The sequence below is a fragment of the Micropterus dolomieu genome, linkage group LG14 (genome assembly GCF_021292245.1).
Source record: "Micropterus dolomieu isolate WLL.071019.BEF.003 ecotype Adirondacks linkage group LG14, ASM2129224v1, whole genome shotgun sequence".
Lineage (NCBI taxonomy): Eukaryota > Metazoa > Chordata > Actinopteri > Centrarchiformes > Centrarchidae > Micropterus > Micropterus dolomieu.
The window spans coordinates 15,454,582-15,466,609 of NC_060163.1; the positions used below are offsets into that span (position 1 = coordinate 15,454,582).

General features: G+C 38.0%; 1 protein-coding gene across 1 annotated transcript; it reads right to left on the minus strand.

Moving 5' to 3' along the window:
- Positions 1-559: 559 nt before the first annotated feature.
- Positions 560-9,897, minus strand: LOC123983303 (dnaJ homolog subfamily C member 7-like). The gene is made up of 14 exons (XM_046069519.1): positions 9,783-9,897; positions 7,200-7,288; positions 6,699-6,823; positions 6,444-6,557; positions 6,245-6,319; positions 5,831-5,949; positions 4,995-5,148; positions 4,097-4,261; positions 3,849-3,940; positions 3,677-3,750; positions 3,397-3,543; positions 3,138-3,293; positions 2,080-2,154; positions 560-1,984 (listed from the first exon to the last, which is right to left on the minus strand). Exons 1-14 carry the CDS (start codon positions 9,851-9,853, stop codon positions 1,947-1,949), a joined length of 1,494 nt encoding a protein of 497 aa, XP_045925475.1. The 5' UTR covers positions 9,854-9,897; the 3' UTR covers positions 560-1,946.
- Positions 9,898-12,028: the final 2,131 nt, after the last annotated feature.

Sequence of the window (12,028 nt, forward strand, 5' to 3'; positions counted from 1 at the left end):
CCAATTTCAGGGAAGAACGCAGGAAAGCTAATTCTTGTGCACACAATCCTGTTCATTTCCAGGTGAAACATTACTCTTGTTTAAAGTTTCAAGGTAAATTTGGGAATCTGACAGTGGTAGCAGATGTAATACCACAGTCTAAAAATACTCTAGTCCTTTACTTAATTTTTCAGTTCAGTTGTATTATTAGAAAAAATTTATTAAAATGAATGTACCCACAATTAAGAATGGCCTTTTAGAGCGATATATTGTTGGATTATATAATAAGTGTGAAGCAGAATTTGTTTTCACTGGAGCCAATTTAAACTAGTTTACTTCTACCATTTGTGCTGACCATGTTTACCGTATGATTTTAATCTGAAAAGTAAATATGGCTGTCAAACAAAAAAAGTGAAACATCTTCCTCTGAAATGTACTAATGTAGCTGTTTAAAGTAGCATAAAATGTAAATACTTAAGAATACTCAAGTACAGTACTTAAATGTACTTCGTTCCTTACTAATGGAATCTGGAAAAAAACGACAAATTATTCCAGAAATAAATTTGAGAAAAGTCCATCATTACAGTAAAAGACGAGCCTTTAATTTCGCAATAAGAAAAAGCATGTCCTGTTAATACCATGACATGTTTTAAAAATTATACATAGATCAGTGACAGAACTATTAACAATAGAATCTTCCAACCTACTATCAGTGCCCCTTTAAAACAGGTGGAACAAGTAGGGGAAGGGCTGTTCTGACCAAACGTGCATGACAAGTGCAGGTGGATGCCAGCTAGCTGTGACTGATGGGGACATGAAGCCAAATTTAAATTTTAAAGGTTTTCCTGCAAAAGAGCACAAAAAAACCCACCACACACACACAACATGCTATACAAGTGTTACTGTTGCCTTTTGCAAATAGTATGTATCTTGCTCTGAAGCTTTTGATGTAGGTTTAACTGTAAGAGGTTAATTGATCTGCTCATTCTGGTAAGGCACCACTTGAATGGGACAGCAGGACAGACCGCAGCACAGATGTGTAGCCGGTGCATTCAACAGAAGAAAATCTGTAGGTGTATGTATGCTGATTTTGGCCTGTTTCACGAAGAAAATACTTTCACAGTCTGAGTGCAAAGAGGATGATGTGGAAAACATATACAAATGAGTCTCTTTCAAAAAAAATATAAGGAAGACAATGAACACTGGCATTCTGCTGTATACAGTCTGGAATATACAGTACAATAAATATAAATAGACCGAGGGAAGACTGAAGTAGACAAATTTATGGACACAAAAACGATTTACATTCGAGTGAAATATACAATGCAGAATGGAGAAAAGGAGAAGAAACAAAAACCCTGCAAGTCGATTCTATATTTGGCAAGTGAGCCACTAAAACCTGGACACACTCGCAAGAGACCAGCATTGTCCTTAACGGGTTGTCCTGAGGTCAGTTTTGACATTGAACTCCCACAGTATGTCAACTCTTGCTCTATAGAGACATGCTGTCCCAGGAGAACCTAAAAAACTTGCACCACGTTATGTCTTCTAAAACTAAATCAACCATGATGCTCATATTTCCAACACGCATTTCTTACTACTGATCATCTTTATGAAGGTTGAGGCAGTTTTACAAGATTAGATTTTCTTTAATATCACTTTGATTTGGCAAATAGGGGGCATGCTCCGATCAGCTAATCCAAGCCTCTTAAAAAAAGATTTCTTAAGCACTTCTTTATTTACAATGTTAAATCCTATCTAAAGCTTCCGTATTATCCTTTCCCATGTTTGTTAGCATCAAAGTAAGGAGAAATTTAGGAGTGAATGCAAGAATCAAAAACCTCTTATAAAAGAAAAGTGAGGAGATTTTGCAAGACACTCAGGAGAAAGAGCATCAGGTGGTGACTGTGGGTCCAACTTCATTTTGTCCACTGCAGGGATGCGTTTTCCCGCATGCCTCCTTTGCTTTAGCCAAATTGGAAAAAGAAATTTCCAGGTCCAGAATCTTGAAAATAAAAGAAAAAAGAAAAATGAAGTTAGTTAATAGAAAGCAATTCTCTGACCTTAAGTGCGTCATTAAACTGGAAAAATAAAACACACCTGGGCTGGAATCAAAACTGTATCCTCCACCATGGCCACCAAAGAAAGCCCTGAAGATGTTGTTTGCATCAAAATCTAGAGAAATAGCAAAAGGCAGATATGTAAAAGGGATTAGCTGGTGATAGCGATCTTCAGGAAGAACAAGATGGGTAAAAACATGACGTAACTTGCTAAAGAGAATGGGAATGAATCAAGACATACTGTACTCACATTGTATAACTTATGTATCTACAATACATACTTTGATAGGTGGTACAAATTCAACAGGTGCGCTACTGAGGCACCCGGGATTTATTGGTGCTCAATGACTTCAGCGTATTGCGTAATACTTAAAGTAAAAAATGTATGTCATTACGAATGAGTGAATACTCAGCTGAAACAAGTAACTGCTACAGATAACGTAGTATGAGTTTCACTATAGTAAAATATCTATTTACTAATAAACAATAAATATAGCAAATTTTCTAAAACAATTCTGGTGCTGTTCTGCAATTAGTTTTCTAATACATATAGCAATTCTGATCAACCCATATCAATTTCAGGCTCGGATACGGATAGTTCACTCAGAAGATACAAATAATGGTGTTCTCGCTCATACATGTCACACTGAGTTATTAATTTATGTGGGATCCATGTTGCTAAGTTTGAATATTCACCTTCAAAAACTTCAAATTTGTAGACACATTATCATGTTCTGTGTACAGTACTGTGGCCTCTTTTATAGACACCATTTTATATCCATATTGTAAATAATCTGTGAATCAGTTTTGGTAGCATCTGAATGTGTCCTTTAGTAGTTGCTGTAGCTGAGTGATGGACTTGTCATTGACAATAGATGACAATGAAGCAGTTGAAATGAGTTGAAAGAAAACTGAATTCTTAGGGACATACCAGTGATTTGACAATTGTTTGGAGTACAACATTTCTAAAATTTAGATCAGCACAGACATGTTTTCTTTAATTCCACTAATGATCAGCAGCATGTTTAATGTAAATCTAGCCAAAGAAATGCAAAAAAAAAAAAAAAAAAAAAGAAAAAATCTAAAATAGGAACACACCTCTACCATCAAAGCCGCCATCATCATCCAAGTCGTGTCCATTGTCATAGCGGATCTTCTTCTTTGGGTCGGAGAGCACAGTGAAGGCCTCACCCACCTCCTTGAATTTCTTTTCCTCCTCCTTTTGCACCTCTGGAGTGGCAGCGCTGTGGCGGTCTGCAAGACGATCACACAATACAACAAAGGCTTCCACATAAATAACATCAAATACGATCAGATTCGGTATCCTGCAAGTCTGTGTAAAGACCGAGAGGGCTACCTGGGTGGTGCATGAGGGCCCGTTTGCGATAGGCCTTTTTGATCTCGTCCTCGGTGGCGTTCTTGCCGACACCCAGCACCTTGTAGTAATCTTTCCTCTTGCTCTTCTTCAGCTCCAGCTGTGCCGTCTTCAGCAGATGCTTGTGATCTAGAGGGATTAAATCGAGGAAAAAACCAAACAACAAAAAAACACATGCGAGTGTGTGAAAATCAATAATACCAACAAGTATAGCAGGTAAAAATGCAAAATAAATGAAAGGAGAAAACAGTCAGCAGCTTACCTGATGTTTTCTCTGTCTGGTAAACTTTTTCATAGTCCCGTACAGCCTCCTCATACTGCTCTGTGTTCATGTAACTACGGGGACACACACGACATCACTCAAAAGCTGCAAAATGCTGAACGACCAAACACCCAAATGAGGACAAATGTGCCATATTGACTGTATAGCATACCACTGAGCTCTTCTTAAGTAGGCCTTGATGTAAGTGTCGTCTAATTTGATTGCACTGGTGCAGTCTTCAATGGCTTGATTAAGTTTCTTCAGCTGTTGATGAGGAAGAAGTTAATTACAGTGAAGTGATTGAAGACAAAGAGCTGGAGGAGCCCACAAATAATCAGTAACAGTTCCCATTACATTCCAGACTCTCCAACCCTGTGGTAGAAAACAGTACACAACATAAGTCCATTTGCTGCCTTTTACCTTTGCTCCTGCCGTGGCTCTGTTGCAGTAGAGTTTAGCGTTGGTCTTGATGTTGTTGGGGTCTATCAACAGGGCCTCAGTATACAGCTGGTAGGCAGCTTCATAGTTGTTGTTCTTAAATGCCTGGTTGCCCTCATCTTTCTTGGCTTTTAAGGCTTTGGCATTCTGATGTAGGAAGAGACCAAATCCTCACATTTCTTTTAAAACATTAATCTAAACTTGCAGTGAAATGTACAATATTCTAAATATTTCCGCATGCCTTAAACCATGAATTTACTGTATTAAGCTGCCTCATCATGTATGTGAACTCTAGGAAGACACATTTTTCAGTCCATTTGTTTTAGCAGTTTTAAAAGGTGCCCTGTGGAGTTTTCTTGTAAACAAACAGTCCTGTTTACATTCAGTGTTTCTTAAAACGCATTGTGTGTATACTTGAGGTAAAAACAAACATGTCAAATGCATTTTCTTCCTCATAAAACATTTGCAAAGCCAGCATTGTTTACCATCAATGTTAACTTGCTTGAAGTTGTAGCCACCAGGTACCTTTAACCGTAACAGTTAACATACCGTTTATCAGTAAGTATAGCTTTATAATTTGATATGAGACGAGCAATTGCGACATGCTTATGACATATGAAAAAATAAATAAATAAATAAATAAATAATAATAAAAAAAAACTACAAATGTGCTGCACTGCGCTCAAATATAAATGTCTAACATTTTAGGTTAATTTGCTTTTTTCGTACACATTTGTCTTACATAAGAGATTTCAAAATATGTGATTGATTGTTTAAAATAAAGAATGCTGCTTTTATCACAGTTGGTCAACTACACGTCTGTTTTTTTTTTCCCCCTTCCAATTAAATGAGGAGGAAAGAGACAGAAAGACAATCTTACCCTGCACGCTAGCCGGGCCTTCTCGTGGTCAGGTGCCATGCGCAGAGCCTGGACAAAGAACTGCACAGCTTTATCGATGCAGTCCTCGTAGTAGAGACACAGGCCTCGTACGTACAGTGCGTCTGCGTTTGTGGAATCCATCCGCAGGATATCACTGAAATAGATCGTTTTGTTAAAAGATCTGCTGGGGGAATCTGAAATAAAAGCCACTCTTCTTAGTGGAAAGCGACTAAAGCAAACCCTGTACTCATATTTAAAATCTTTTGTGAATCCAAGAAGCTTGCACTAATAATGACAGGAGAAAAAAAACTGCATCACTGTTACAAAATAATCATATGCCATGAACACTATAGCCCCTTTTCCACTGCAAAGTACCAGCTCGACTTGCCTCGCCTTTGTTTGGTTTTCCATTGTAGAAAACATCCGTCGAGGTTCCAAGCGAGCTGAGGCGATACTAAAATGTGATGTGAAAACACAGCAGACTGCTGATTGGTCAGAGAGAATCGTCACTATTCACTGCATCATCATTATGCACGCCTGACAGAGGCCAGCAACAGAAGTCCAGTTGCCCTTGACTTTAACCTTCTTTGGATAACTATTTTAACTTAACATTTTAACTTAAATCAAGAGACAGCAATGTGTGGGTCACTGGTGTGTCTGTGTCGCATTGAACATTATGTCGCGGCTGTTGTGTGTAGCGTCGCTATGATGACCAGCTACATTGAGGGGTACTATCTCTGGGTACCATCTGCAGTGGAAAACAGAGCACGGCCAAACTGAGTCAAGTCGAGTCGGTACTGGTAATGGAAAAGCGCCATAACATCAGCTGCTCCTACCTTGCTACAGACTGGGCTTCTGGATAGCGTCCCAGCAGAGCCAGACACTCAGCCTTGAGGATTTTGAAGCGGTGGCAGGCAGAAGCCACAGCTAAGGCCCGGTCCATGCAGAACACCACCTGGATCAGGATGATATTTTAAAAAAAAAATATGCAGAAAATGTTGCATTTCCAGTCAAACATGCCGTTCAAACAGAAGGTTTGTGCAAATAGGGCCGTCAACTACTTAACAAACTCTTCCACTGACTGTCAAATTTGTCAATTATTTTTTTCAGCATATTTGTGCTTAAAACTGGTGCTTATTACAAACCAAAGCATATTCAGAAATTATATTGTGATGCCACGGATATTGCTTAAACTTTCCAGTTAGATGGGGCAGTAGTGTTTGTGAGAAAAGAGAATGGGTGTAAAGTACCTTTCTGAAATCCCGCTTTTCAAAGCCAAAACCCGCCATTCGTTCGAACTCAAGTAGAGTCGCTGCAGTCTTATTCTAAAAAACAACAATCATCTATCAGCACTTTATTTATAGTGGTAACAGTCTGAGTTGCATGATTCAGCCTTTGGCTCTAGTATGTAATTCGATTCTATGCATTTTAAGTTCAGGTGATCTCCACCTCCTGCTGGGCCTCTCTGTTGCTGGGCTCCAGCTCCAAAACCTTCTGAAAGCAGCGACTAGCTGCCATGGCGTTTCCTAAAGACAGGTGGCACTTGCCCTCACGCAGATGACCCTGTGGGACAGCAGGGACACATTTCCTTTTCAGGACTATCTACATATTACTCTCAATATGCAACTGCTTTGAGGCAGTAAGTGTTGTGCAAAACTGAGAATGAAGACAATATTCTAGATGCAAGAGTTTGTTCAAACTGACCTTCATGAAACAGTCATCCAGCCGCACAGCCTGCTGGGAATCTTCTAGGGCCTCTCGAAAGCGACTGAGCATCATGAGGGTGGCTGCCCTGTTGCCATAATAACTGGCATTATTGGGACATGCATCTTGAGATGAAAGATGAAAAATCTGTGTCACACAGGCAAACTGAGATGCGGGTACTTATTACAGATAAGCATTTCACAACAGGAGAGTATGAACTAACTAAGATTGGTCAATGGGTGCTTGGTACATCCACCAAATCACTGCAAAAACATAATTCCAGCTGGGCTGCACAATTAATTGAAATCACTATATGGACAATTCAGTGCAATATCCAATTGCAGGAGCTGCATTTTTTTTGTAAAATAATTGCTGCAGAGATGTCCCAGCCAACAAATCTAGTTCTCCAGATGAAAGAAAACATGTGTTTTTGAACCTCAACAAATATCACATTATGATTTTAATAGTTTTTACAAGTAGAGTAGCTAGTAGTAATCTCACCAATGGCCTTAGTATAGTAGTTGAAAGCCTCTGAGTAATCCTTCTGGCTGTAGAACGCATTTCCTTGTTCTTTGAAGCCTTCTGCCTGGCTAGAGAGAGGAGAAACAGAAACCAAAGTCAAGGTGGAGCAAGTACTGGAAAAAGGAGAAACAGAAACTTAACTCAAGGTGGAGCAAGAACTTTATGAAGACAACAAAAATGAGCAGATACAATAAAACACAAACTATTGAGCCAGCCCTCCACAAGTTCTTAAAGACTCATCAACTCACTCCAGCTAGCTTGTTATAAAAATAACTCAAGCGGGATCATATATTAACATATATTTTTATGTTATTTTGTGAGAATTAAATAATTCATTGTCATCAAACCAGACCAGCTGCCTTGCTAGCACCCATTTGTGTGCATCAGAGAGTTTTCTTGCAAATGAAGCAGTGCTGGTGTCTGAAAGGACTTGACTGTGTTGTGTGTTACACCTGGAACTGGGACAGCAGATCAGGGTACACACAGTCCTGATGGCCCCAGTACTAAACATAGCAGTGAAATTCACCTTCTGCAGTCCAGTAAAAAGTGCCAAGTGTTAAAGGATACATCAACGCTGATTCGTGTAAGGAGGAAGCTACTGCTGTGCTGCTCTCACATTTTACAATTCAGGCCAAAGCCCAATCAGTGACATCGCGGTAAGTGTTTTCCCATCAGCCAAAAAGAGCAGCTTTAACATCAGTAGCTCAGTTTGGGTGCAGATAAGAAGAAGAAAACCTGAGCCTTGCCCGTGCAGCAAGAATTTAGTTTTGATTTAGGGTCCAATTGTAATTTCCACGGGCTAAAATTTAGGCATGGTACCCAAGACCATAACTGACGCAAAAAAAAAACCCAAAACCATGCAAACAATGATGACATTCTATTGCTGTGATAAGCTAATTACAGCTGATAGTGTTGGCCCATATTCTGAATGTAAAAGTTAGGCTACACAACTGCTAAAATCAGGATTGGATTAGCTTTTTAAAATTGCAAATTTGAGCATTCTTAAACATTATTTAATAAGAGCAAATGAAGGGCTGCAACATTTTTATATATAAAAAGAATTCATCATTAAAAAGTTCTGATTTCTTTGCATGACTGGTTTGTTATGCAAGTCACTTGCCACAGTCATGGCAAAGAGCACATTAATGTGTAAAATTTATAATTCGTAAAACTGTATGCTGCCAAGTTTGAAACAACAGCGCCGTCTTGTCAAATCAAATTTGTCCTCATATTGAATACAAAATTAAAAGATATGTAGGTTAATTTAAGATGAACAGAGGATTGTAATACTTGTGATCTAATGCTTGCATTTCCTATATATGGTAACAGGTTTTCTTGGTTTAATAAGAAGCATTTTGCACAAAGTTGTGGCCATTCATGTCTGTGAATTAATTAAATTGCACAGCAGAACATATATCTACTATCTACATCTGCCTTCAGTATGCAAGTGTACAGCTCTGACAGCCCAGCTGTGTCTCTTGAAGTACTGAACAGGGAAAGCACTTTGCTTCAAACGTCACATCGAATAAACCCAATGATGAAGAGGCACCACCAAAGAGATCATTTGTATTAAAAGCCTGACAGATCATTGTCATTTGGAAATACTTTTGCATTTGTATCCTCTGATGTCTAATATTCATTGGTAATGTTCATAAACACTGTAATTATGCACATAAAGATGTATCTGTTTGTTTATTAGAACAAAATGTGTTATTTCTAATTTGGAGTGAACTAAACATTCTATGCAAGACAGATCAGATACATCACATGACACCAATACAAATGCAAAGTGTGTTGTCAGTGATGATGATTCATCCCTACAGGTAAATTAATGTGCGCTAACCAGACGCCATCATTGTTAATTTATGGTTAACAATTGAAATCTTTGGTGTCCTATCATGACATCTTCCTTTTTTCATAATTGAAACTGTCTTGGATGTTTCTAGAAGTTACTAAAGTTAGATCATCACTGTAACTTTATCTGATGGTTTGAATACCAAGTCTTGCTGAAGCTATCTGGCTGCCTTGTATGGAAATTTCTAGAAAGATGAAAGCACTGACTAACAGTTACAAACTTTAACGAGCGTCCAGCACGAACATTTAGTTATTCTTCATTTCCCGTGTTAAGATTTACAACTGTGTCCGTACAAAGAGGTTCATTACAGTGAGTCCTAAAGGACAATAACGTTAGTGCTGCGATATCTATAAGTTAGCTGAGCATGTGTCAAGACGCGCTAATTCACTTGGTTGGCTTGGTTCTCTTTACGGGGATGAAGTTCACTTGAAAAAAAAAACACAATTTGCTGTCTATTTCCAACCATCGAATCTATGATAACAGCAATGGCTGACATGTATGGAAACCATTAAAATTTAAGATTTAGCTAAATGCCACATTTAGCTAAATTACCCCCCCCCCCAAGCAAGCTAGCATGGTTAGCTTGTCCCCGGGCTGCTTTCCAAGGCTTGTCAGATAACGGCAGTTGAATTCAGCCAAGAAATCTTTGGTTATTTCCACACTATACACGTAGCACAATGAAACACGGCGGACAATTATGTGTTTACCGTTCCAGGTCATCAGGATTGCGGATTTGGGGTTCTGTGTCAACCGGCACGTCGATGTCAACAGCTGCCATTTTTTCTGGAAAGGACGAACATGAACCGACGTCATTTCCGGGAGCTTTCCCCCCCTTTCTTTCGGTTTTGAGGTCATAAAAAACTAGGCCATATAACATAGTTTATGTAACTGCGGGATTTTTATTATATGAATAGTTTTGTTGAATGTTCTAAATCCAAGATATTTTGCATTTTATTGTATTAATGTAACTGAGACTAAAATTCACATTTCAAACTTATATTAGCTTTTCAAAACAAAGGTTGCAAAAAACACAAAAACACTAACGTGCTCCTGTTATAACCAAATTTATCCTTCGCCTGAGATTGTGTTCCTCTGCCCTAAACTTGTATTTATTTCTCAATGAACTCAGAGCTCACCCTGACCTCCAAATAGACACATGCATGTGAAGCGGCAGGCTCAGTGAGGTCAGGCCGCTGCTACCGGGGAATGATTGATTAACAGTTGGACATACTGTGGCTGATTTTGGATTTATACAAAAAGCACTCCCACCTACACTAGGTATTTTCAGATGTGTTTCAGTGTTTTCATACCACGAGAGGGCACTAGAGTACCATGAAGTAGGCTATAAGGAATACTTTATGCTTGGGGGACACAAGGCAGTGACTTTGTGTTTTGTGTTATTTAATCCCTAATTAAGCACCATATAGTTTTGAGTCTGGCTAAATCATTGACATGAAGTATCACTTTGTTTGTGTTTATGTTGGTGGTCATCAGTAGTTCAGTGTTATAATAATATATAATTTTATATTGTATATTATACTTGATGATAAGGTATTTTTAATTTGCTAATGATATTCACTTTGAGTGATTTGATATAAGAACAGTATCATATATTGACAATGCAAGTTATTAGAGTGTGTGTCTTTGGTCCACAACTATATTCATACATGAAGCCTACATTCACCATAAATATCTAAAGAATGGTAAAAGAGACTCATATTTGCATAAGAAGAAAGAAACTTCCACAACTGTGTAAAAAAACAGTATTATTTATAAGTTAGAATAGAATACAGTATTGACATTTTTAAGCACATAATAATTTACATTATTGCAATTGATGCACAGTTACAATAGTCATTAATTTTACCAGATGACACTTCAAAAATACATATTGCTTAGGATCATTCAGCACAATCAAGTGGGAGGGGATTTCTAAAGTGACAGAATATTGTTTTTTAATACAACTCTAATAAAAATAACAAGTTACATAAAGACGTCAAAGACACATTTAAAAAGTTGTGAATAAATCATTTACATGTTTGGGGAACAGCACACATCACTGTTTCTTCATATTGCACAAACAGCATCACGCTGTTGCAAAATTAACTAACTAATTAACTAACAAACTTATTTATCTAACCATCACCTGAAGAGCTTTTTATAATGGCTCATGTCAAAGAAATACAAGTTTTAAATGTTATAGCTTTAAATTAAACCATCTCATTGTGTGCAGTACATGTAGGCGGTCTACATATAGTGAGACATTCTTGGCATCATATAAGGGTGGTTGTTGATTGTCACATCATTACACAGAGTGTAAGAGAGAAAGACACAGACAGAGAAACAATGAATGTGTTTATTAATCTAAAACAAATTATAAAGAAAAAGCATCTACAGGTGCTGGTCATATAATTAGAATATCATCAAAAAGTTGATTTATTTCAGTAAGTCCATTCAAAAAGTGAAACTTGTATAATGTATACATTCATTACACACAGACTGATATATTTCAAGTGTTCATTCCTTTTTAATTTTGATGATTATAACTGACAACTAAACCCCCAAATCAGTATCACAGAAAATTAGAATATTGTGAAAAGGTTCAATATTGAAGACACCTGGTGCCACACTCTAATCAGCTAATGAACTCAAAACACCTGCAAAGGCCTTTAAATGGTCTCTCAGTCTAGTTCTGTAGGCTACACAATCATGGGGAAGACTGCTGACTTGACAGCTGTCCAAAAGACGACCATTGACACCTTGCACAAGGAGGGCAAGACACAAAAGGTCATTGCTAAAGAGGCTGGCTGTTCACAGAGCTCTGTGTCCAAGCACATTAATTGAGAGGCGAAGGAAAGGAAAAGATGTGGTAGAAAAAAGTGTACAAGCAATAGGGATAACCACACCCTGGAGAGGATTGTGAAACAAAACCCATTCAAAAATGTGGGGGAGA